General features: G+C 53.0%; 2 protein-coding genes across 8 annotated transcripts; one reads left to right on the top strand and one right to left on the bottom strand.

Annotated features, from left to right (window-relative positions):
* Positions 1-1,471: 1,471 nt before the first annotated feature.
* On the top strand, positions 1,472-18,224 carry DEF8 (differentially expressed in FDCP 8 homolog). Of its 7 annotated transcripts, XR_003965264.1 has the most exons (13): positions 1,800-4,873; positions 5,444-5,577; positions 7,042-7,139; positions 9,611-9,760; positions 10,658-10,799; positions 12,105-12,269; positions 12,802-12,929; positions 13,122-13,235; positions 13,804-13,884; positions 14,679-14,819; positions 14,961-15,070; positions 15,322-15,887; positions 16,147-16,226. XR_003965264.1 is itself a non-coding variant. In XM_030298848.2 (12 exons), the coding sequence occupies exons 2-12, from the start codon at positions 5,454-5,456 to the stop codon at positions 16,247-16,249; spliced, it is 1,356 nt and encodes a 451-aa protein (XP_030154708.1). In that variant the 5' UTR covers positions 1,472-1,541; positions 5,444-5,453; the 3' UTR covers positions 16,250-18,224. The 7 variants fall into 7 exon arrangements, 6 of the variants coding, with proteins under 6 accessions (XP_030154708.1, XP_030154709.1, XP_030154707.1 ...); XM_030298848.2 differs by lacking the exons at positions 1,800-4,873; positions 15,322-15,887 and adding an exon at positions 1,472-1,541 and having other exon boundaries at positions 16,147-18,224; XM_030298847.1 differs by having other exon boundaries at positions 15,683-16,240.
* Positions 18,225-21,770: 3,546 nt separating this feature from the next.
* CENPBD1 (CENPB DNA-binding domain containing 1) lies at positions 21,771-25,491 on the bottom strand. The gene has a single exon (XM_030299572.2). It carries the CDS (start codon positions 24,884-24,886, stop codon positions 23,261-23,263), a length of 1,626 nt encoding a protein of 541 aa, XP_030155432.1. The 5' UTR covers positions 24,887-25,491; the 3' UTR covers positions 21,771-23,260.
* Between the last annotated feature and the right edge of the window lie 55 nt (positions 25,492-25,546).

Here is a 25,546-nt window from a genome sequence, read left to right as displayed (position 1 = left end):
GCAAGCAGCCCTGAAGAAAGTAAACAGAACGCTTGTCCATAACCCTTGGTTTCTGGCGGGGGGAGGGGTGATGGTAGAGACAGACAGTAAGCAAAAAGGTGTGAGGCAGGGGTGCCTGGGTGGCTCAGTTGGTTGGGTGTCTGAGTCTCAGTTTTGGCTCAGGTCATGATCTCACTGTTTGTGAGTTCAAGCCCTGCATTGGGCTCTCCATTGTCAGTGCAGAGCCTGCTTTGGATTCTCTGCTCCCTTCTCTTTCTGCCCCTCTCCTGCTCATTCTCTCTCTCTCTCTCTCTCTCTCTCTCTCTCTCTCTCAAAAACAAACAAAAAAAAACAACAAAAAAACCCACAAAAACAACCACACATTAAATACTACTACTAAGTATATGAGACCGAGGACATCCGACAGTGGTGAGGATTATAGAGAGAAATGAAGCAAGGGCACGGCAAACCTAGAAAGCAGTAATAATACCAGCTACTTCAGATCTAGGCTTCACCAACGTCCCTTAACCCATCCTCCACCGATTCTTCCCCTGGCCTCACTGTGCCTCAGTTTCCTCTTCTGTAAGACGGAACAGAACGCAGCGCTTCCCTTCCCCCTCCCTCAGCAGCGGTGAACACAGCCCAGGGTCGTGCAGGTGCCCTCCAGCAGCGGCTGTTCACACAGTGATTCCCACTTCCCTTTTCCCCTCAACCACTGAGCTTTGTTTTTTGTTTTTTTTTTTGTTTTTTTTTTTAAAGAAATTAAATACCACCATTTTTTCCTTAAGTGTTGTGGTTTCGATTTAAACCATGACTTTTCTGGGGAGCCCTGGTGGCTCAGTCGGTTAAGCACCTGACTTGGGCTCAGGTCACCATCTCACAGTTTGTGGGTTCCAGCCCTGCGTGGGGCTCTGTACTGACAGCTCCGAGCCTGGAGCTGCTTCGATTCTGCGTCTCCCTCTCTCCCTCCTCCTTCCCCCTCCCCCTCCCCCCCCTCAAAAATAAATAAACATTTAAAAAACGTATATGAGGGGCGCCTGGGTGGTGCAGTTGGTTGAGCCTCCGACTTTGGCTCAGGTCATGATCTCACCGTTGGTGAGTTCGAGCCCGGCATCGGGCTCTGTGCTGACAGCTCAGAACCTGGAGCCTGATTCCGATTCTGTCTCTCTCTCTCTCTCTCTCTCTCTCTCTGCCCCTCCCCTGCTGGTGCTCTGTCTCCGTCTCCCTCTCTCTCTGCCCCTGCCCGGCTCCTGCTCTGTCTCTGTCTCTCTGTCTCTCTGTCTGTCTCTGTCTCTGTCTCTCTCTCAAAACGAATAAACATTTAAAAAGATAAACCATGACTTCTGTGATTACAGGGAACACAGAAAATGCAGCACCGCGCCGCGCCGTCTGGAACAGGGCGGGCGAGGCCTCACCCATTTCTCGGAGGCGGACGTGGAGGCTGCGGGCTCGGCCGCCTGTCATGAGCCTCCGGGCCGCAGGCGGCAGCAGCGGGCGGCGGCGGCTGCACTGTGGCGAGGGCGGCGGGCGGGTTCCAATGTGGCGAGGGCGGCGGCGGTCAGGTGAGCGGCGGAGGGGGGAGTCGGGGCGGGCCGGCTGAGGGGCGGGGGTGCCGGGGGTGCGGGGAGCAGGGGCGCTCGGCCCGCGGGGGCTCTCTCGGCCGGCCGCGGCGCCCCCTGCCCGAGGGCGCGGGGGACGAGCGACGGGCCCCGGACCCCCGCCCCCACCCGGGGCGGGATCCAGACCCGACGGGTCGGGGCGCGCACCCTCCGGGCCTGCCTCGGGCGCAGAGGGCGTCGGCGACCCGCGCTGCGGTCCTCCGCGGCTCGGACGCGTTTATCACCCGAGAGGGGGAATGCCGCCCCCTCCCCGCCCACCAGGTGACGGTGTCACCGCTTCCGGCCTCGACGTGGGGCCCGCGCCACCTCCCAGGACTGTGCCACTGTCCGCGAATGCTGGGCCGCGCCGAGCCTCAGTTTCCTCGCCTGTGAAATGGATGCGCGCCCGCCGCGGGTTCGCGGGGGTCCCCAAAGTGTGGCCTGTTGTTGTGAGCCAAGTTGGGGAAGGTGCCTGTTCCCGAGGCGGCCAGCGGCCACTCCGCCGGCGTCAGTGGCAGACAACCCCCTTCCAGGTGTGGCGGGGGTGACGCTAGACCCTTTTTGGTGGCTGTGCCCCAGGCAGGACACCGAGGCTGGCGGAGTCACGAACCCCGAGCTTTATCCTGAAGTCCCCTTGATTGCGAACTCGCGTTGTCCTCCCCTCACTTCTGCCAGAGAAGGGTCGTCTCGGAGGAGGGCAGAGGTGGATAGTGGGCTTAGTGGCTTCCTTTCGCTTTCCTTCCTTTCGCTCAGTCTCCTCCCTCCTGCCTGTTCCGTGGGAGGCCAAGCCTGAATGTGGGGGCAGGGCTCTCTGAGGGGTGAACCCGCGGGGCGCGGTGTGTGGGTCCGAGTCAGCTGCTGTGTGGCTGCGGTGGCCCAGTATGTTGGGACATCACCTGTCTGTGCTCGGCAGCCCTGAGCGAGGCGTGATTCTCCAACCTGGCAGTAGAGAGACTGAGGCTGAGGGGTCAGGGTACCCTCCATCCATCCATCCATCCATCCATCCATCCATCCATCCATCCGTGGCCTCTGTGCCAAGCCTGGAGCTGGCACTACCCCTAAGCAGGCAAATGAAAGATGCTTTTCCAAGGGAGCTTCCAGCCCAGAGGAGAGCTGCTCAGAAGAGCACAGGTGTTCCCGCCTTTGAGCTGCTCTGGCCATATTTTAAAATGCTGGGAGGTTTCCTGGGGGTTGGGCTGGGCATCATGTGATGACAGTGACAGTTTGGTTAGGAGCACCTCTGGGCTGTGGGCTCTCCTGCCGTATTTAACTACATACTTGGTCCTTCTACCCACCCCAGTAGGTAGGTATTCTCCCTTATTTGTGGGCAAGAAAATGAGATCGTATAGCTCATCACTGGGAGGCCCAGAATGTAAATCAGGGCCGTATGATTCTTAATAACATTAGGAACAATGATAATGGTAAGTTGTAGCTGATATTTATTGGATGCATGCTGCGTGCTGGCCAGGATACTCAGACCTCTGTATTTAATCTTTGTGATAATCCTATACAGCGGGTACTATTATTATCCCCATTTGAAACATGAGAAATCAAAAGCAAAGAAAGGTTGAGGCATTTGCCAGAGACCATGCACGTCAGCTGGGAGCTGGCAGAGCCGGGATTAGGAATAGCACCAATTCGTTTTATTACCACAAGGCGCTCAGGGCGGCCAGACAGGGTCTGTTTTGGATGTAAGAGACAGAAATCCCTCTCCCAAACTGAAGTTTATGTCTGTCTGATTTGAATGAAGCCTGGGGGTGAAGCAGCTCAGGGTTTCTACATCACAACCCAAGGTGGCTACTCTAGCTCCACCCATTACCTCTGCATCCCAGGTGACCAGAGTTAGAGCTGAAGAGGGGCAGTGCCTCCTTTTAAGAACAATTCTCGTGAGATCTTTCTGTTTAAATTCTATCGGTCTTAACATAGTCACATGAGCACATCTAGCTGTAGGGATGCTAAGCCAAAAATCTAGCTCCCCCACAGTCAAAGAAAACACAGACCTGGATAGTTGTTAAAAATAGTAAACACAGATTTTATTGAGGGCTCTTGCAGTAGGGGAAAAGAGCCGTTGGTCTTGAACCCAGTTCGACGCCGAATACGGCATGGGCAAGTGGGAGTTTATAGCCAAGGAGCAGCTTAAAATCATTGCGTGGAAACTTAATGCGGGGGGGACGTCAGGGGCTCGGGGAGGATTCTGGCTAAACCCACCCGACAGGATCTTTGCTGAGGGCAAGCCGGGTGATCAGATGTCACCTGGGGGTGATACCAGATGTGAGGCTGACCAGGCATCAGAGTGGGGGACTCTTGCTAAACTCAAACAGCAGGGTTTTGTTGAAATTGGATTTTACAGGAAGGGCACAGGTGGGCCTGTGATAGATTTTGGGAGCCTGACTCAAGTCTGGTCAAGTAAAGAATCTTTGTCACCGCTTGGGAAGAAGAGGTGAAGGAGTATGGCCCTTCCTGCACCCCGGAGTCCTGCTTCATAGGACACTGTGGCCCCTGCCATTTGGAGAGGCACCAGGCATGGGGGCCCAACCACCCTGTGTGAGCCGCCCCAAGCTGTCAGGTAACAAGAGAGAGGAGGCTTAAGCCCATGGCACCTGTAATTTCCCGTGTTTTGACCCAGGGGCAGCCAGTCAGTGGGTGCCGGTTTCTGCCGGACCAGAACTCCTGACCCACATCCTCCCTCCAGAGGCCAAACAGGCAGGACAGGTCTCACAGTGTGGGCGTTTCTGACCCAGATGCAGGACAGCGGCCAGCACTGGGCAGGGGTGGGGGGTGACTTACCAAGGCCATCCGTCTGGGCTCAGTTCTCTTTCTTTTGCAGGGGGTGCAGATAGGGGTCACAGGATTATCCTTGATAATTGCAAGTTATTTCAGACTAAATGGCACGAAGAAAGCAACTAATACCTGTCACTTTCTACAAAGCTGTTTTGCAAAACATCTGACTTGCTGTCACCCTGGAGGCAGGGAGAGGCTAAGGAATGTGGCCCCACCTAGGAAGGAAACCCCTGACCTCACCAAAGCCCCTTTCTCCCTGTCGGAGGCCATCAGCCCTGTGTGTTCTGGACCGAGCCCTCGGGAGGGGAAGCAGCACCAGGTGGTGAACTAAGAACTTCCTCCCCCTTCCTGGGAGCCCAGGGTGTGGGGCCATGTCCTGACTCAGGCCACATGGAGCCTCGGTGGGAATCCAGGCCAGGGAGGTGCCACCCTTGCCGACATGATGATTACCGAGCGATGCCGGGGTCTCCTCTACGTGGCCAGCAGAGAGCTGGAGCTCCGAGGGCCCTGGGAAGGTGGGTCCTGCCCAAGGCCACGCTGCGGGTGGCCGAGCAGGCCTGGGCTCTGGGCTCCAGAGGGTACAGCACTGTGACCTCTGGCAGTCTTCACCGGTGGCTCCGCTCAGGGGCTGTGGTTTTGGGTTGCTCTGACAGAAAGGGAGCACGCGCGACTGGTTGGGGCCGGAAGTAAGGAACCGGGTCCTGGGAGGTGGTGTCTCACGGGGGCAGCCAGGCCTTTCTTCCAGCTGGACTGGGGATGAACGAGGCGTCTGGGGCCGACGGGAGGCGAGGGGCCCTCGGGTGGGTCGTCCCCCTGTCCTAGCTCTGCTTGTGTCACCTGTGGGATCTGAGTGGGTTGCTGTTACTGAGGGGGTGCTGCCGCTGGGGCCTGCGTGAAGGGGCTGAGCTGGCTTGGGGCCGGGCAGCAGACGGCACCTGTGGTGTGGGGGTGCCCCACCTGGCCCCTCCTGGGGAGGGGAAGGAGGCCAGGCATCCCCTCTGAGACCCCAGGAACTCGGGAAGGGGACGGCAAAGCAACGAGTGTGGGAGCCGGGCGGTCGTCTCTGCCCCCCTCTTCCTCTGCAGGTGGGCTGCTATGGAATATGATGAGAAGCTGGCCCGGTTCCGGCAGGCCCATCTCAACCCCTTCAACAAGCAGCTGGGGCCAAGGCAGCATGAGCAGAGGGCCAGCGAGGAGGCCCCAGACTTCGCTTCTGAAGGCGGGTGCTGGGGGGAGGCCTGCGTGGGCAACCCGACCCCTCACATTGGGCCCCCCCTTCCTAGTTCCTCTTGTGGAGCACGCTGGCTTTCCCATGGAGCTGGGCTCGTGCTGGCCACTTCCCTTTTGTCCACAGCACAAACCACTTCCCACCTGTTCTTTAGTTTACTTATCTCTGCCCCTCCATGAGAACGCACAGTCCTGGGGCACCTCTGTGGCTCAGTCGGCTGAGTGTCCGACTTCAGCTCAGGTCATGATCTCTGTGAGTTCGAGGCCTGTATCAGCCTCGCTGCTGTCAGCAGAGCCCATTGTGGATCCTGTGTCCCCCTCTGTCTGCCCCTCGCCCACTTGTGCTCTCCCCAGAATAAATATTCACACACACACACTCCCGAGGGCAGGGATTTGTGACTGTCTTGTCACTGCTGTGCCCCAGGGCCCAGCACATAGCAGATGCTCGTTAAAGGAACACTTGGAGGGGCGCCTGGGTGGCGCAGTCGGTTGAGCGTCCGACTTCAGCCAGGTCACGATCTCGCGGTCCGGGAGTTCGAGCCCCGCGTCGGGCTCTGGGCTGATGGCTCGGAGCCTGGAGCCTGTTTCCGATTCTGTGTCTCCCTCTCTCTCTGCCCCTCCCCCGTTCATGCTCTGTCTCTCTCTGTCCCAAAAATAAATAAACGTTGAAAAAAAAAAAAAAAAAAAAAAAAAAAAAAAAAAAAGGAACACTTGGAGCGTAAGCTCAGAGCTGAGGTCTCATCAGGGAGATGTTGGAACGCGCTGAACAGAGGCCCAGCCAGCAGCTTGGGAGGTCAGGAGGGTGCGAGCTCTACGAACGGCAGACTGAGTCACCTCGGGGTATCCAGGGTGTGTGTGGGCTCGCGCGTGCGCACACAGAGGTCTCCTACCATTAGGAATTCTGTTGTTCAACCATCTAGCAGCCTTCAACCCATATACACATATGCAAAGTATGCCTTAGAAATTGGGGTGTTTTTCTGATACCGTTTTGTACACCTCTTCTTGGCACTATGTGTGTCTTTCCACCTCTTTTTATTTTTCTGTTTATTTTTTATTTTAGAGAGAGAGAGAGAGAGAGAGAGTGAGTGTGTGCATGCAGGGGAGAGGGGCAGAGGGAGAGGGAGAATCCCAGGCAGGCTTCACACTTAGTGCAGAGCCTGACGTGGGATCATGACCTGAGCTGAAATCAACAGTCTGACGCTCAACCTCAACCGACTGAGCCACCCAGGGTCTCCCCACCTCATTTTCTGGAAAGGCTCTCTCTTATTTGTAAGGGACATGGGTGCCTTTGCAAATGCAAACAGGGCAGCTGCAGGGCAGGGCCTGGTTCCCCTCAGCGCCTCCTGTGGGCTTCTGCCATCTCAAGGGTCTTTCCCACCCCAGCCTACTCCTGGTGGAAACACAGGTTGATTTTTCCTTCTCTCTCTGCTGTGCTCCACCCCTGCACCCACTCCAGAGGCCCTGCCTGAGTTGCCCCCTGGAGAGCCAGAATTCCACTGCACTGAGCGAGTGATGGATCTCGGCCTTTCTGAGGACCACTTCTCCCGCCCTGTGGTAAGGTTTGGGCCTGGGCGAGCCCCTGAGGCAGGGGGAGCTGGCCGTTTTCTTGTCTCCCCGCCCAGTCCACCTGAGCTGGGGCTCCTGGGCCTTGGACCTGAGACCACATGACAGCTGAGTCTCACCCTGAAAACCTGCTTGGGAACCAGAGATGGGCTGACCTGGGGTTTGGGGCCTGGAGCTGCTCTTCCTGTGTTGGGCCTTCCCCCTCCCCATGCTCCGGGTTCCTGTGAGGCAGATGTGGTTCCATGTGGGGTCCTAGGGAATCCTGCAGCAGGGTGAGGGAGGGGAGGGGTCCTCCTGCCCATCTCCACTCAGCTCTGCAGGGCCATTCTCCTCCGTTCGATATTTTGTTCCATGGAAACTTTTCGTTTTGTTTTGTTTTAATTAAAGGGCTCTAATGATTTCTTTTTAAAAAGTTTGAAAATCAGAGTGTCTGTGTGGCTCAGCTGGTTTAAGTGTCCGACTCTTGATTTTTGCTTGGGTCATGATCTCATGGTTCAGGAGTTTGAGCCCTGCATCGGGCTCTGTGCTGACAGTGTGGAGCCTGCTTGGGATTCTTTCTCTCTCTCTCTCTCTGCCCTCTCCCACTTTCATACTCTCTCTCTCTCTCTCAAAATAAGTAAATAAACTAAAAAAAAATAAAGTTTGAAAGTGTTTTAGTTTTATGCAAGGTATCCTCAACTTAAAAAAATTGTTTTTTAATGTTTATTTATTTTGAGAGAGACAGAGCGCAAGGGGAGGGGGTAGGGACAGAGAGAGAGAGAGGGAGACACAGAATGTCAAGCAGGCTCCAGGCGCCATCCGAGCTGTCAGCACAGAGCCCGACGCGGGGCTCAAACTTACCAGCTGTGAGATCACGACCTGAGCCGAAGTCGGATGCTTAATCGACTGAGCCACCCAGGCCCCCTGTGTATCCTTAACTTAAAAAAAAAAAATGTTTATATATTTTGAGAGACAGAGAGAGTGAGTGCATGCCGGAGCCAGGGAAGCGCAGAGAGAGAGAGAATCCCAAGCAGGCTCCATGCTGTCAGTACAGACCCTGATGCAGCCTCGGTCCCATGAATTGTGAGATCATGACCTGAGCTAAAATCAAGAGCTGGTTGGTTGCTCAACCGCTCAACTGATGGAGCCACCCAGGCGCCCCAGTATCTTCAGCTCTTATTTGAGAGAAACATAGTAACATTCAAATGTAACTTAAGTCAGGGGCGCCTGGGTGGCTCACTCGGTTGAGCGTCCCTTTGAGCGTCCGACTTTGGCTCAGGTCATGATCTCACGGTCTGTGAGTTCGAGCCCCGCATCGGGCTCTGTGCTGATGGCTCAGAGCCTGGAGCCTGCTTCCGATTCTGTGTCTCCCTCTCTCTCTGCCCCTTCCCTGCTCATGCTCTGTCTCTGTCTCAAAAAAAAAATAAAAAAAATAAAAAAACGTTAAGAAAAAAAAATTTTCAAATGTAACTTAAGTCAAAAAAGATTCACCCAGAAGCCCCCAGTTCTCACTGACGTTTTATTTCGAATATGGTCTTTAAGTTTTACTGGTACGGATATGTATTTCATGAAAAAAATTTTGAGCCCCTCCTATGGGCCGCCCACTGAGATCCAAGAGTAGGGGTGTCACCTTCTCTTTGCCTGGTCTCCTGGCGAAGGGCGGCTCCTGAGGGCAGCTGTCTTTCCTGGTGTGGGATCTGCCTCAGCTCCCCAGCCCAGTCTGCAGCCCGGTCTCCTTCCACGGTGGCAGCAGTGTCCTGAGACTAGGGGCTTTGCTGGGCCTTTGCCCTGGGTCCTTGTGAGGTGCTGGGGCCAGGGGTGTGTCTCTGGGCTTGGTGATTAAGCTAGAGGCCACTTCCTCTCCTTCATGACAGGCCAATTGTCGTTTCCCCAGCTTTCATCCAAGAGGAAACTCTGTAGAAGTAAGGAAAATAGCATAGTGAGAAAAGTGATTCGATTTCTCTATTTGATTATTTTTTATTTTTAAAATTCTTTTTTTATAGTGTTTACTTATTTATTTGGGGGGGGGGGCAGAGAGAGAGGGAGACACAGAATCCGAAGCAGGCTCCAGGTTCCGAGCCGTCAGCACAGAGCCCGATGCGGGGCTCGAACTCATGAACCGTGAGATCATGACCTGAGCCGGTCAGACGCTTAACTGACTGTGCCACCCAGGTGCCCTGCAGTTCAATTTCTGAAAGAAGGAAGTTGTGTTTTGAAAAACATCCTGAATCAGGTTTTCAGGGGCCTGTGAGTAGACAGGTCCAGCTGGGGGTCTGGTTGCATGGGGTGGTTCTGACCTGTGCTGTTCACTTTCCTGGGCCTTGAGCAAGTCCTTGGGCCCCTCTTGCCAGGCTCCAGTTTCTCCATCTAGGCGAGTGAGGAGCAGGGAGGTCTGCTCTGGGCTTCACCTTCACGTGGAGAGCGTGCACGGTGGGCATTTGATGCAACCTGATGCCTGCCCCCCCCCCCCCCCCACTGGGCAGGGTCTCTTCCTGGCCTCTGACATTCAGCAGCTGCGGCAGGCCATCGAGGAGTGCAAGCAGGTGATTCTGGAGCTGCCCGAGCACTCGGAGAAGCAGAAGGATGCCGTAGTTCGGCTCATCCACCTCCGGCTGAAACTCCAGGAGCTGAAGGTGTGTGCTGACCTACCTACCATGGAGGCTGAGGGGGGAATGTAGGAATCTCCCCTTCCAGATGCTGAGGGGCTGAAAGGGTGGGCCCTTGCCCCTTGTGGAGGCTATTTCTCTATTATTAGTCTGATCTTGATTGGCCAGTCCTGGTCACATGCCACCTACTGGAGCAAGTAAGTGAGGTAAGGCCTGCCTCGAACCTCATTACCTAGAGTTGGTGGGTGTGTGTGGGGGGGTGGTTCCTGAGGATTTTGCAAAGGGGACAGTGGTAAGGGTAATGGATTCTGGAGGCCAAAACCCATAGCTGTCCTTGAAGTCCTTGAGTGTGTGCACTCTTTAGCTTGGCTGCCATTGGGTCCCTGACTGGCTCATGAATCCCTGGGAACTTAGAAACTAGAAGATTCACTAGGATATAGGTAAGGGTATGGTAACAAAGATGCCCCCACATCCAGTGGTTTAAAGGAGTCAGATGTATAATTTTACTTATGTAGAAACCCTATAGGTGGCCTAGAGCCCATACGGCAGCTAGTGGTGTTGGGGATCCCAGGCCCTCCAGTCCTTGTGAGAATCCAAGATGGCCTCATGGCACTTTGGGTCTGTACTTAGCAGAGAAAACGTGGGAGGGGGGAGAAGGCCATGTCACTCCTGCTCACACACCCTTGGCCCTAACATGGTCCCAGGACAGCACCTAGGTGCAGGAGATGTTGGGAAAATCAATCTGTGCTCTGGGTGGTTCAGGCCTGACTCATCACTGGCGATTTCGTTCGCTAAAGGGAAAAGGGGGTGTGACGTTGGGGGAGCTCACAATATGTGCTGTAAACGGTACCTGGAGGAACTAGCCCCAGGGGCTCATGGGAAGGGAAAGGAGTTACAGCAGGCTCACCTGTCTGGTCTCTCTAGGACCCCAACGAGGACGAGCCCAACATCCGAGTCCTCCTCGAGCACCGTTTCTACAAGGAGAAGAGCAAGAGTGTCAAGCAAACCTGTGACAAGTGCAACACCATTATCTGGGGGCTCATTCAGACCTGGTACACCTGTACAGGTGGGCTGAGCCCCAGACCTGCTCCTTCTGGGTGGGTAGTCCTGGTCCCCAGGGCAGGGCAGAGACCTTCAGCCCTGCTGCCATATCTGGGCTGTGTTCCGGTGAGTTCCCTGCAGTGTGCTCAGTATTTGCTGAGCCCTGAGGAATACTGGGCATAAAACAAGGGACAAGAGACTCAAACTCCTGCCTTTATCCGGCTCACATCCACATTCGGCTTTCTAGTATAGTAGCCACGAGCCACACGTGAACTCAAACTGATTCAAACAAGTAACGATTTAGTTCCTTACTAGTGCTGTCTACGTTACAAGTGCTTAATGGCCACATGAGGCTGGGGGCTGCCATATTGGTCAGTGCAAAGAAAAGGTTTCCATTATGGCTGAACATCTCTATGGATGGTGCTGTTCTGAACGAGCATATGGTGTGTTAGACAGTTGAAGAAACGTAAGGAAAGAGAATAGCGTAGGTCAGGGAGTGTGATGGGTGTGACTTTAGGGTGGAATAAAAAGGCATCACGTGACATTCAAGCAACACTTGGAAGTCAGGGAGCAAGTCAGGAGTATATGTGGGGAAGGATGCCCCTGGTGGGGGGGACTTGGCTTGATACACTGGCTGGTGTGTGTCCAGTGTCTTCCGTGTGGAGCAGAGCAAAGTGTGGCTGGGCCATTGCATCGGAGAGGAGGTTGGTAGAGGTGGGCTCAGAGGCGACCAGGTACTTTCTCTAAGTGCACCGGGGGCCGTAGGTCGGTGCTGGACATGCTTAGGTTTTAACGAGATCACTCTGGCTGCTGAGCTGAGCACCAGCTGAAGGAGAAGTGCAGAGATGGACAGGGAGGATGATGGCACTCTGATCGGGGTGGGGCTGTTTTGGAGGAGAAGAACCCAGGTGCAGCACTGCCTGAAGGGCTGGAAATGGGCATAAGAGTGGAGTTGAGATGATTTACAAATTTTAGTCTCAGTAGGTGGAAGGTTGGAGTCACTGAAACGCGAGGCGGGAAAACCATGTGTGGGAGGTGGGTTTGTCAAGGAAGAATGAGAATTCCATTTAGACTGAGCGAGTCTGATGCCCTTCAGGCATCCAGGTGGGAATGGCCGGTGGTCTGGAGTTGAGGACGAAGGCCCGCACGCACCCACAGGGCAAGGCTTGGAGGGCCTGACAAGGTCTTTCAAGTTCTGGGGCCTGCGGTGGGGCCTGGAGAAGCTCTCAGGTCGATGTGGGAATCGGAGTAGAGCTGAAGGCCAGTCCAGGCTGCAGGATCCCCTCCCTCCCCCGTCTGAGAGGCACGTTGCTGGTCCTCCCCACCCCAGGCTGTTATTACCGCTGTCATAGCAAGTGCTTGAACCTCATCTCCAAGCCCTGCGTGCGCTCCAAAGTCAGCCACCAAGCGGAATACGAGCTGAACATCTGCCCCGAGACGGGGCTGGACAGCCAGGATTACCGCTGCGCGGAGTGCCGGGCGCCCATCTCTCTGCGTGAGTGCCCCCGGAGAGAGCAGGGCGCAGGGTGAGGGAGGCTGCTCTGGGCAGGGTACCCGGCCAACAGCTGTGAGAAACTTGGATCAGTCAGACGCTAAGGACGGCTTGGCTCCTGTGGATGGTGTCCTGCTCTCTCTCCTTGAGGAGTGAGAAGGGGCTGCTACTGGTGCCTTTTCTCTTCCCGCTCAGCAGACCGGGCTCCCGCCTAGGTCACGTGGGAGTGCTCACAAGGCTGCCCTGCTCCAGCCTCCCCGGCGGCCCCAGCGTCACAGGAAGCCCGCCTGGACGGAAAAACGGCACGATAGTCGCTCGCTCGTGCGCCATGTTAAGCCTTCTTCCAGAGAGTTACTGATGTTAATTTATGGGGTCCTCTCAGCAGTCCCGTGGTGGGGGTTATTGTCCCGTTTTACTGATGACAAAGCTGAGGGTAGCCGGGTGCCTGATTTGCTTCAGGTCTTGGGGCTCAGAAGAGGTTGCGTCAGGTCTGGAGGGTGGCTGTTTCCCTGTATGTGGCCCCTTCCTTCCACAGGGGGCGTGCCCAGCGAGGCCCGGCAGTGTGACTATACCGGCCAGTACTACTGCAGCCATTGCCACTGGAATGACCTGGCTATCATCCCTGCACGAGTTGTGCACAACTGGGACTTTGAGCCGCGCAAGGCAGGGGCAGGAAGGGGGGGGGGGCGGGGTGGGGCTCGTATACAGGCTGAGTGGGGAGGAACTGTAGCCCCAAGGACGGAGAGCCAGTGCTCAGGCCTGGGGGGTGGGGGGAGCGGATCTTGGTCCTGGGGGCGGGGGCGTGGGGGGGTAGTATGTGTAATGCTGGAGGTGCCACTCCATCATGTCCCCCAGGTGTCCCGCTGCAGCATGCGCTACCTGGCACTGATGGTGTCTCGTCCGGTCCTCAGGCTCCGCGAGATCAACCCTCTGCTCTTCAACTACGTGGAGGAGCTGGTGGAGATCAGGGTGAGGCTGCAGGGGGCAGGGTGGACGTTGTTCTCCCCACCTCCTCCCCCCCCCCCCCCCCCCCCCCCCCGTGTCCTGGGAGGAGAGATGCCACCTGCTGAGGGCTAGTGAGGCCCCTTGGCTATCTTTAGGGTTAAAGACACTAGAGCAGTGTCCGGTCACAATGACAGTAGACCCAGAGGCAATTTGAAATTTTCTAGTAGCCGCCTTAAAAGTAAAACGCAGGTGAAATTAATTTTAACAATATATTTTATTTGATCCAATGTATCCAAAAGATTATTGCAACATAATTAACGTACTACATTATTGAGATGTATTGCATTCTTTCTCTTTTTTGTACAATGTGTCTGAGGATAAATGCATCTCAGAGTGCAGTTGGCCTGGACGCTGTGATTTGAACTTGAGCTCGGCTGCAGCTCTCAGATCTGGGGGCATCCCGGGGGATGTGACCTAGGGGATGTATCCTGTCCCCTCTTGACCTGGAGTGCCAGCCCCCTCGGCCACCCAGATGTGCCAGGGTGCAGCTCCGCCCTGGCCGAGAATGCCCACCTGCCCCTCTTGTCCTTAGAAGCTGCGCCAGGACATCCTGCTCATGAAGCCATACTTCATCACTTGCAGGGAGGCCATGGAGGCACGTCTGCTCCTGCAGGTCAGGCCACTGGAGCGGGAGCTGGGGGTCCGGGGTCAGGGAGGAGGAGGGCACATGGGAAACAGAGAGCCAGGGCAATGAGGACACGCTGTGCCCAAGACTTTTTCAGACGAGTCGATAGCTTATGTGTGCTGTGCATTTGGCACAGGGTCTCCCAGACTCCCAGGGGACGTGAGGTCTTCAGTAAGCAAACAGGCATTCTGCCCACAAAAGCGTTCTCTGATTACGTCCGTGCGAGAAACACTGGGAGAAGCAGGTATTGACCTGAATCTCCACGCAGCGGACCAGGCACAGGCGTGGACCAGGCACAGGCCTGCCCAGGCAAGACTGACCACGAACACACTTTTCCAGGCTCACTTATTTGTCCAACAAATATTCGGGGGTATTCACTGTTCTAGATCCTAGGGAGCAGGGAACAAAACAGGTAGGGATCCTTGCTGTCACTTCAGGGAGCACCCTTCGGGTGGGGAAGAAAAATAAGCAGCACGTCGGGGCGGGGGTTGAGGTCTGTGGACGAGATACGGCAGGGAAAGGAGGTGCAGAATGTTGGTGGTAAACAGGGCCAGGGCCGGGAGGAGGTATGGCATGCTGGGCAGAGGTGGGGGTGCCCGCTGTGTTGGAAGCAGCAAGGTGACCGGTGTGGATGGTGCAGGGGGTGCTCTCTGGGGCCCAGACACCCTCTGCAGCCTGTTGCTTCCGTGAGCACCCGTAGGGCCCAGATGTCGGGAGTGTCGGGGTGGGCAGTGGAAGGGGCCCTCACCTGGTATTGGGGTCACAGTTGCTGGGACCCACAGCTCCAGGACCGGCAGCATTTTGTGGAGAACGATGAGATGTACTCTGTCCAGGACCTGCTGGATGCGCACACGGGCCGCCTCAGCTGCTCGCTCACGGAGACCCACACACTCTTTGCCAAGCACATCAAGCTGGACTGTGAGGTGGGCCCCCTAGCCCGGACCAGGGGGCATCGCCCTCTGCTCCCAGTCTCAAGGGCAGGGAGGATGGGAAAACAGCTTGGCCCAGTGTGCCCTTCGGAGCATGCGCTGACCTGCCCCCCACTCTCCACTGTTGCCCCCCAGCGGTGTCAGGCCAAGGGCTTCGTATGCGAGCTCTGCAGAGAGGGTGATGTGCTGTTCCCCTTCGACAGCCACACGTCCGTGTGCACCGAGTGCTCTGCTGTCTTCCACAGGTTAGTGTGGCTCCGACCCACCCTGAGGCCAGGTGAGGGGGCCACCTGCCACAGTGGGGGGCATTTAGGCTCAGGTCTTTGCTGCCTGATTTTCAAAGCCCTTGGCTTTGATCCTAGATACGGGGTTAGACCCTGATGTGAACTAAATTCAAAGTTCCCCTGGGAACAAGCACCTGTGGGGCTGGGGAGGGTGCTGCAGCCCGGACCCCAGGTGTGCACACGGTGTCTGACCTGCTCCCATTTTCCACCAGACCTGAGACGTAGCAGAGGCCAGAGCTTCCTAGACTTCCTGGTTCCTGGCACCCTCAGTGTCCTGGTGATTTTTTTTCAAACATCCCTAGGCCGAAAGAAATACCAACATTTTTATTAAGTACTTAGATCCAAACAACTTAAGCATTTGTGACAAAAAGACTTAGTGGGTTGTTTGGAAAAAGAACACACATATGTTGGAAGAAAAATAATTTAATTCTCTAATAAGCGCAGTCACTAATACTAGGTGATGCCTGCTGGGCCCTGCGTGACTTCTCACACTGGACTCAGATGGCCACCCCCCATTTCTGTCCCCCATTTCTGTGCCACGGGTTTTTGCCTGGCACTTGCTGTTTGTCCTAGCATCCAGTGACACCGTGGAACTGGGATTGCCGTCACCGTAGCAAAAACACATGCTGCAGGCGTGGATTCCCTTGAGCTAGCAGTGTGTGTGCCGTGTGACAGATGTCAAGCATTGCTGTGTCACCACCAAATCTTAATAGTCCCCGGGACCCTGTGCCCCCCCAGTGCCCTGGGCGGAGGCTCGGCACAGTGGTGGTAAGCACAGGTAGGGAAGCCGAGCGGTGAGAGCGCCCAGCGGATGGTAGCCAGCGGGCAGGTGTGGACCCTGTGGGAAGGCCTGCGCTGAGAGCCGGATCGCAGGCCCGGTAGACACATCTGGGTGCCCACCTGGCTTCTGCCCTTTGGGAGAAGGGGGATGTTAGAGCCTGACTTAGGAAGCCTGTGAAGGCTCAGCGGTAGAATTTCACATGCAGGGAGCCCGGACCTTTCCTAGGGCTGACCCCCTGTCCCCCCCCTGCCCCCAGGGACTGCTACTATGACAACTCTACCACGTGCCCCAAGTGTGCCCGGCTCACCTTGCGGAAGCAGTCACTCTTCCAGGAGCCTGGTCCAGATGTGGACGCCTAGAGCAGCAGGCACCCCCCCCCCCCCAAGCCTTTCTGGCATCCAACCTGCTGGTCATTGCCAAAGTCAAGGTGTTTTTTGTGTTCTGGAGACCCCAAGGGTGCAGCCCCTGGACGTGTCCCTTGTGCTGGGCCGGAGGGGTGTAAGCAGCACCATGAGGCCCGTCATCTGTCTCCCAGGCATTTGCTGGGATGTGGTGCAGCGTGGCTCTTTGCTGGGTGTGCTGCTGTGAAGGCTTCAGGGCTCCGTAAGCACGGGAGTGGGCAAAGGGCGTCTCACCTCCCCGGTGGCAAAGAGCCTTGGGGCCGAGGCTGCTGGGCTTTGGCCACCCTGAAAACCCAGAGAGGACTTTGTGGGAGTAGCCAACAAACCCTGGGGATGCTGGCTACATACACCCAGACTTGGCCTGAGGAAAATCTGCAATGGATGATTTGGATCTACCTGGAGGCTCCCATCCCCCAGCCCCTTGTCTGTTTGGAGACTTCTAGTTGTCTCTGGCTGGGGTCGTCCACAACTGTCTCCTGAGGGCTCTGCCCCTGCCTCTTGAGGTTCTGTCTCTAGGTTCTCCTCTGACAGGACCAGCCCAGGGGTTACCTGTTCTGTACAATGTGGGGGGAAGGGGGCCGTGGTCTCTTCCTCCTACTCCCCCCGCCGCTGCTCAGCCCAGCCTACCCTGGTGCTCCAGGCCGGGTGGCTGGGGGTCCAGTTGGAAGAGGCTGTCCTGCTTCCCAGTTTGGAGCAGGGACTATGCCCCTGGGGGAATTCTAGGTTAGGCAACGGGGTTGGCAGCAGTAGGCCTGTGTGGCTCTTCTGGGAACTCTCTGCCTGAGGAGCTCCATGCTACTGCCACAGTGCCTGCGGAGGGCTCCGGATGGCCCAGAGACCACCAGCCAGTGGTCTTTTGCTTGGGGCCTGGAGGTGCTGGGAGTATTTGCTCAAGGGAGCTTTGGGCAGGAATCTTAGAGCCCATGTGGGAAGCCTGGAGCACAGGATGTGGAAGGTCCTGTACACCAGCTGACAAATGGGACCCTTAGGCAGAAGGTGAGAACCCACAGGTTCTTCACTGGTGGAGCCACAGTCAACCTCGGTGTTTGCAGGGACGTTTTGTGCTTTAGAGACCTTGCCATTGAGGGGGGAGTCCTGTGGGAAGGGGACATTTCAGGATGTGGCTCTCCAGCCTTTTGTGCCCTCTTGCCCAGACTGTGGTCAGCTGTTGATGCACATGGTTGACATACATATGTGGTGGGGGTGGGGTGGGCAGGGAACATAGCCACTTGGGTATCCATCACCTTTGGCTAGGAAACCCAAGAGGAGATGCTTCAGCCAGCAGAAAAGTCGGCTTAGCCTGCTGGAGGATCAGAGGGGTGGCTAAAGACCGTGTCCCCTCCTCCTGGCTCTTCTGCGCCATCAGAAAAGCCTCCGTTGGTGGCTTTAGGCAATCCTCTCGCTGAGTGTTCTGATCCGCCTTGGGGTAACAGTGAGAAGCAAACATTGGTGAGGTTGGGTCAACAGGTCCCTGCCCTGCTTCCCCTTCCTCTTGAGGGCTGAAGAGGGGCTTAAGGTCCAGATGCCCTTTTCCTGCACCCCCAGATTCACACATTTTCCACCACTGCTTTCCATTTCTGTCAGAAGGATACTGGCCGTTCCCGGCTTTACCACGTAATGGACGTCACATCATTGTAGTTACAATCACCACGTCCATAGAAAGCGTTAATAAGTTGCCATCTGCCGGACGAGGAGTTGGCCCCCTTTTCTTTTTAACAACCCCCATTCCCTCCTCCCCCAATATCGCCATCTTCCCCTTCTGGATGACCGAGTCTTTAAACAAGATCACGTGTGGGTCTTGGAATCCAAGCACTGTAGCCAGAACCCACCAAAGAGCCAGTTTGCACGGCCAGCGCTTCACAGAAAAGCAGCAAGGGACACCTGGTTGTACTGACGCCATAGCCGCTGTCTCATTAAATCTGTGTTCTCTAGACTCTCGTGTGTGTGGTGAATTGGGGACAAGACAGGATTTATTGACATGCAGACCAACTGCAGCCTTCCCCATCCAGTGGGGCCAAAGGTGATTTGGTTTGGGGAGTTTGTGATGAGTGTCAGAGGGCTGAGTGTATGGAGTCCCCTCAGCTCCGTGTCTATGAAAGATGAAAACACATAACTCGGGGTTGTTCAGGCTCTAGGAAGCATCGAGCACTGAGCCTGGCGTGCAGAGAATGTTCGGTAAGTAGAAACTGTGTCTTCTGGAGTCCTCATGGTTGAGGGATTATCTCATAACCCAGTGGAATCAGCGGGAAACCGGCTGATCATGCAAGTCACATGTCCAGCTCCTGGCAATCTCTTTCACAAGCTAGACCCACAGAAGGGCCCTCACTGCAACTCAGGACCATTCCCATTGCCCTGGGCTTCAGGAGAACCCTAACTGCCCCTCTCCCAAATTACATTCAAGCCTCTGTATATGTACATTCTTTTCAGAGAGATGATCTACAGTTTTGACCAGGATCTCAAAGGGGCCATGACCCAGCGAATATAAGGAATCTTCTGATAAGACTGTAACCCTAACCCTAAAGAAACCAGAGAGCTCTATGGGCGCAAGCGGAAGGGAGGGAGGAATGGTGTGGGAGGGCTGTTTGTGGGCCTGGTCTTGGCATGTTTGAGCACACACCTCCAACTACAAGTAACTAAAGCTATACTTTGGATACTTGATGTAAGATGAGTATGTTTTCTCTCTCTTTTAGGTGATGAAATGGTATTTTCTTTTTACCATTAAATTTTTTTTAATGTTTATTCAGTTTTGAGAGAGAGAGAGAGAGAGAGGGAGATACAGGAGATAGGTCCTTTTAGCAGGGGAGGGGTAGAGAGAGAGGGAGATACAGAATCTGAAGCAGGTTCCAGGCTCTGAGCTGTCAGCACAGAGCCTGACATGGGGCTCGAACTCACAAACCGTGAGATCATGACCTCAGCCAAAGTCGGATGCCTAACTGACTGAGCCACCCAGTAGCCCCTCTTTTATCATTTATATATTGGCAAACTTAGATATACAGAACCATTGCAAAAACATTCCCATTTACCTATCTCCTGGATTCCCTAAATATTTTTTTTTTTTTTAGCATTTATTTATTTTTAAGAGAGAGAGACAGGGCACCAGCAGAGGAGGGGCAAAGAGAGAGGAGACAGAATTTGAAGCAGGCTCCAGGCTCCAAGCTGTCAGCACAGAGCCAGATGCGTGGCTTCAACCCATGAACCGCGAGATCATGACCTGAGCTGAAGTAGGACACTCAACCGACTGAGCCACCCAGGCACCCCTGGAGTCCCTAAATATTAACATTTACCTCATTTGCTGTATTCTTTCTGTGTACGTGCACATTTCTTTTTCTGAACCATTTGGCAGGGAGTTTCAGAGATGATGCTTCTTTGCCTCTAAATACATGCGTCTTCCTGCCAAACAAGGACGTTACAAGGCCACAGTGCACTTATCACTGGGAAATTAACATGGACACATCACAGAACCTACAACAAAACTTATTTAGATTTTGCCATTCAGCTGCTGTGTCTGTTTAGTCTTCTCTAATCTGGAAAGGTGCGTGATGGACCCCTTTAAGAAGCACAAGGTAACTGGGGCGCCTGGGTGGCTAAGCCGGTTAAGTGTCTGACCCTCAGTTTCCGCTCAGGTCATAATCTCACAGTTTTGTGGGTTCGAGCCCTGTGTCGAGTATGGAGCCTGCTTGGGATTCTCTCTCTCTGTCTCTCTCTGCCTCTCCCCCACTTGCGCTGTCTCAGTCTCTCTCAAAATAAATAAACTTAAAAAAAAGCACAAGTTAGTAATTTTGAAGACTATCCTTCAATGCGGGTTTTTCTGATAGGATTCAGGCTTCGCACGTGGAGTGAGAATTCCCCAGAAGTGACGCTTTGATCTACTTGTCTCCTGCGTCCTTTTGACACGTTTCTGTCATTCTTTAGGAACCGCTTACTTTCTAGCGTAATAAGGTGTTCTTGGTTTTTCTTGCACTTTCCCACTCCTAGCCCTGAAACCAGCCATTTCCTCAAGGAGCCCCAATAGCTGTTAGTGGACAGTGGTAATTCAGTAAACAAGATGTGGTCGTCGGGTGTGCTCAGTCCTACTGGGCTGTCACTGCTTCTAGGTCCTTTTACCAGACAGGAAATAGTAGCCCTTCATCGACATCTAGTCCTCCATAAACATATTAAAAACATGAGTTCACACTGATACTCCCAATTTCAAGGTAATGCTACAAGATTCTTTCCCCTTTTTAATATTTGTGATTCCCTTCCTTGACAGAAACCTGGCTCTGTTATCTATAATTATTTATTTGCTCAATCCTAGAACACACAGAGAGTACCTTCAGCATTGCCAACCTATGCCTCTGTGAAAAAGAAGCCTAGAGTTTAATATTTTTTTTGAGTTCCTTTTTGTATTTAGTTGAGGGAATACAGTCAAAACACAGCATTCAAAATTCACTCGGGTGTTTCTCCCCTTTCACTGTGCATGTGTAATTCATGAGAAATATGGTTCCATTCATGTACTCCGTTTTATTTCCCTATTTTAATTTTTTTTAAATTGGCTTCACACCTAGTGCAAAGCCCAACATGGGGCTTGAACTCACGACCTTGAGATCAAGAGTCAGAAGTTTAAGCAACGGAGAGCCACCCGGGGGCCTCTTATTTGCCTATTTTATTGTTGTGATATATTAACATGGTTCCTAAAGTCAGAACTTCACAAGAGGCCACGGTGCCTGGCTGGTTCAACAGAGACTTGCCTGTCTCTCTCTCTCTCAAAAATAAACATTAAAAAAAAATTTTTTTAAAGGCACTTTAAAAAATAAAAACCTTTATAAAAGGTTCGTCAAATATCTTCCTCCCCCGTTCTTTGCTTCTTTCCACCCCTTCCCATCGGGTAACCAATATCTTTGGTCTCTGGCTTCTCCTTTCTGGGTTTCTTTTTGCAAAAATGAGTATGATACATGTCTATTTTCTTATTTCGTTTACCCCTTTTTTTAAATAATTTTTTTAACATTTATTCATTTTTGAGAGGTGGAGACAGAGCATGAGTGGGGGAGGGGCAGAGAGAGGGAGACACATCAGCTGAAGCAGCTGTCAGCACGAAACCCGACTCAAGGCTTGAACCCATGAACCGCGAGATCATGACCTGAGCTGAAGTTGGACGTTTAACCAACTGAGCCACCCAGGCGCGCCCCACCCCCCACCTTTTTTTTTTTTAAAGTTGGTTTTTTGAGAGAGAGAGAGCGTGTGAATGGTGGAGGAGCAGAGAGAGAGGGAGAGAGAAGAGAGAATCCCTAGCAGGCTCTGCACTGCAGCACAGAGCCTGATGTGGAGACTGAAGCCATGACCTGTGAGATCATGACCTGAGCCCTGAAGTCAAGAGCCCGATGCTCAACCCACTGAGCCACCCAGGAGCCCCTCCCCCTTCTTTCTTCCACAAAAATGATAGCATACTGTTTTTTTGCACGTTGCTTTTTTCAAATAATAGTATACCCTGGAAACCATTCTCTATCAGTCCAGAGTTCTTCCTCCTTTATTACTGTTATCATCATTTACATCTAGATTATATCCCATTGTATGTAATAACCATTTCATATTTGACCATTCTTCTATATACGAATATTTAGGCTGTCTCCTCACTTTTGCAGTAACAAACAAGGATGCAACAATCTGGGCACATGTATTTTCTTTTGTTGGAGGTGTATCTTCAGAGTATACTCCTGAAAGTGGGATTGTTAAGTCAAAAGAAACGTATTTTTTATGAGTGTCTGATGTCCCTCCATATTCGTTGTAGCAATCTGCATTCCCATCAGCAATGTAGGAGGTCCCTGTTAGCCCAGAACATTACCAACAGAGGGTGTGGCCATACTTTTTGATTATCTGTCAATCTAATTAGTGAGACACAGTATCTGTGTAGCTTTAATTTGCATTTCTCTAATCACGAATGAGGTTGAACATTTTTGTTTCAAGACCTAATTTATTTATTCATGAATTATATCCTTTGTCCACTTTTCTATTGGATTTCTGGTATTTTTTCCTCCTCAATCCTAAGAGTTCTCCATATAGCAGGGATTAGCCCATTGTCTGTGAGATGTTGCAAGTATTTTCTTCCAATTTATCAACTGCTTTTGACTTTGTAGTGTTTCTCCCATGGAAAAGCTCTTTTGTTACATTTTTATACAGTCAAATTAACTTTTCTTATTTCATCTGGATCTTAAGTCATGGAAAATTTCCCAGCACCCAGGTCAAAGAGGCATTCATCTATGTGTTTTTGTAGTACTCGTATGGTTTCAATTTTTATTTTTGGATCCACGATCTGTTTATTTAGTCTTGTGTATGCTGTGAGGCAGGGATCTAATTTTATCTTTTTCCAAATGATTAACCAGTTGTCCCCCACCATTAAAAAAAAAAATCGGGGCTTCCAAACTTATTCCACAGGTCTGACTACTGCACTGACTTACTCACTGAAGTTTTATAGTTTGCTTTAATGTCTTAGAAGAGCTAGTCTCCTCCTTGCAGTTTTCTCTCTCTTTTTTTAAAGTTATTCATTTTGAGAGAGAGCATGCACACAAGCAGGGGAGGGGCAGAGACAGACAGACAGAGGGAGAGAAAGAATCCCTAGCAGGCTCTGCGCTGTCAGTGTGGATCCCAACGTGGGGCTTGATCTCACAAACTGTGAGATCGTGACCTGAGCCAAAATCCAGAGTCAGATGCTTAATAGACTGAGTCACCCAGGCACCCTGCAGTTTTCTCCTTTTGAAGCAGCATTTTCCTGGGTATTCTTGCATGTGATTATTCTAAAGCACGTATTTAAGTGAAATTTTAATGACAAAATTTGGTACTCTCAGGTGTCAAAATGAAAATACCAGAAACAAGAGTTTCCAAAGATGTAAAGCATCTGGAAGTAGAGAGGCGTGGCTGGATCTCATCCGCTGAGGTCATCTTGTTGCTTCTGGCTTTATTTTGATTAACGTTTGGTCGCACACACCGGAAAACGACCTAAGATAGTTGCTTTGAGCGCCGCTTTTTCTCATTGTACAATTCCCTGTAGCAGTTGATCGCATCATTGATTGCTCCCGAAACTTTCAGTTTCCAATCATCATTAGAGCCGTCACTTGTAAGGACCTGTAGGCCTGCCTCGAAATGTGAGAAGGCTGCTGAGAGTCTTCCTGTGGTTAGCTGACGCAGGGCAGGTGGGGCATCTTCACTCTCCTCTTCTGCAGGCTCCTGCTCTAGCTGCATCAGTTCCGTGTTCGAGAGATCCTCCTCGTGGGACCTCAGCAACTGGTCCACGTCGGCTTCTACAACCTCTTCGAAAGCCACATTCTTGGCAAGGGTCACAATGTTTTGTTGAAGTTGTGCAATGTTATCTGTTTGGGAAACGCTCTGGAACCGAACACACTCAGGCCAGATCTTCTTCCACACGCTGTTCATTGTTGCCGGTCTCAGCGCCTCCCAAGCTAGTGCAATGTTGTCTACAGCATCCATGATGCTGTAGTTTCTCCAGAACTCCCTGATCATGGCTGTATCCTCCCCATCTGTTGCTTCTAGGATGTGCTCAAAAGTTCTTCTCACGTAATGAGCTTTGAAGGCGGAGGCTATGCCTTGACCCATGGGCTGGATGGAGTCAGCTGTACTGTCATGAAGATATTCCACTCTTACATTATCAGACAGATCACTCAAATTTACTGGGTGGCATGGGGCATTGTCTAGGATGAGCAACGCTTTGTGGGTGAGATTATTCTGGGCACAGTATCTTTCAACGGCTGGGCAAAAAAAGTATGTGAACCATTCCTGAAAGATGCTCCTGGTCGCCCAGGCCTTTTTGTTTGAGCGCCAAATTACAGGCAAATTGGGCTTGGAGTATCCTTTCAGAGCCTTGGGGTTTTCCAAGTGGTACACCAATAGGGGCTTCAACTTAAAGTCCCCAGCTGCATTGCCACCAAGAAGCAGCATCAAGCGATCTCTGGATGATTTAAAGCCTGGCTCAGCTTTCTCTTCCACAGAAATAAACGTTCCTTCAGGCATTCTCTTCCAATAAAGCCCCGTCTCATCTACGTTAAAAACCTGCTGGGGGGTATACTCACCTTCTTCAATGATGCTTCTTAGCGCTTCTGGATATGTGTCCTTGTTTCCAGGAGCCGTGCTGTTTATCTTGAAGTGGGGCAAACAGTGGCGCTCCTTGAATCTCACAAACCACCCTTTACTTGCAGTAAACTTTTCTGTTTGAGAGCTTGCACCTCTTTCACGCTGTAGGTCATCAAACAAACTCTTAGCCTTCTCCTGAATAACTGTGACACTCAGGGGCACATTTCGCTGGCTCTGGTCTTCAAGCCACACATGCAGCAGGCGCTCCATGGTCTCCATGACTGCACTTCGATGCCGAGTCAACCGGGAGGCTCTCAAAGGAGTAGCTATTTGCGAATTCGCTTTGATTTTTTCCTTATTATCTCGGATTGTAGCCACTGTAGAAACAGCAAGGCCCAAGGCCTTCGCAATTTGGCTGAGCTTTTCACCAACTTCAAATCGTCTCAACACTTCCAATTTTATGTCGAGGGTAATTGCTTTCCGTTCCCTTTTGGCACTTGGGATGGCCGATGCATTTAGGGACCTTTTCCCAGGCATTTTCCCTTCCAGAATGTAGTAAAATCACAGCGGTCTCAGGAGCAAGAAGGCCCGTGGCTATTCTCTGCTCCCTTGCAAAACGCGGGAGAGAAAATGGGGCCGCCAAGAAGCGCAGGCGGATGAGAAAAAGGTCACCAAAGGCCTGCCCGGCCCCCTTTGCCAGAAACAGGCTGGTTCACTCTCGATTGGAAGGCAGGCAGCGTAGGCCTCCGGTGTCAATCAGAGTGTCCAATCCCCAGACAGCACATCTGCAGGAACGTTAAAACCGGCGTGGGCTTCTGGGATCCAGAAAACAGAAAAAAATCCGTGCAAGTTAATAACGCTGCATAGCACACACCGAGTCAGTGCCTCCGTTCTAGAGGGACATCGAAGCAGCAGGTAGCCGGGTAGCGGGCTCACGAGAGGCGCCGGTAGCAGCGGCCGGGGGTGGGGGTGGGGGACGGACCAGGGACTGGTGTTGTCTTTTGTGAACCGCTTCCTGTGGAGGACCCGGGAAATATGTGTCCTTGGAGATGCCCGACTTAAAATAAGTCTAAAGGCGCTGGGCATCCTCATAGCATCTAGCCCGAGTCGGTCGCTGGGATTTCTGCGCTCCGCTGTGTGGACAGGACCCGACAGCGCTCACGTTCAGATCTTTAAAAAGTCAGGTGGTAGGGTAGA

The sequence above is a fragment of the Lynx canadensis genome, chromosome E2 (genome assembly GCF_007474595.2).
Source record: "Lynx canadensis isolate LIC74 chromosome E2, mLynCan4.pri.v2, whole genome shotgun sequence".
Lineage (NCBI taxonomy): Eukaryota > Metazoa > Chordata > Mammalia > Carnivora > Felidae > Lynx > Lynx canadensis.
This window is presented reverse-complemented; position numbering and strand designations above follow the sequence as displayed.

Coding starts and splice junctions, on each gene's coding strand:
- CENPBD1 (XM_030299572.2), bottom strand. CDS start 24,886: ATGCCTGGGAAAAGGTCCCTAAATGCATCGGCCATCCCAAGTGCCAAA.
- DEF8 (XM_030298843.1), top strand. CDS start 4,749: ATGGAGCCTCGGTGGGAATCCAGGCCAGGGAGGTGCCACCCTTGCCGA. Junction 9,761..10,657: donor TGAAACTCCAGGAGCTGAAG/GTGTGTGCTGAC, acceptor TGGTCTCTCTAG/GACCCCAACGAGGACGAGCC. Junction 14,820..14,960: donor ACATCAAGCTGGACTGTGAG/GTGGGCCCCCTA, acceptor GTTGCCCCCCAG/CGGTGTCAGGCCAAGGGCTT.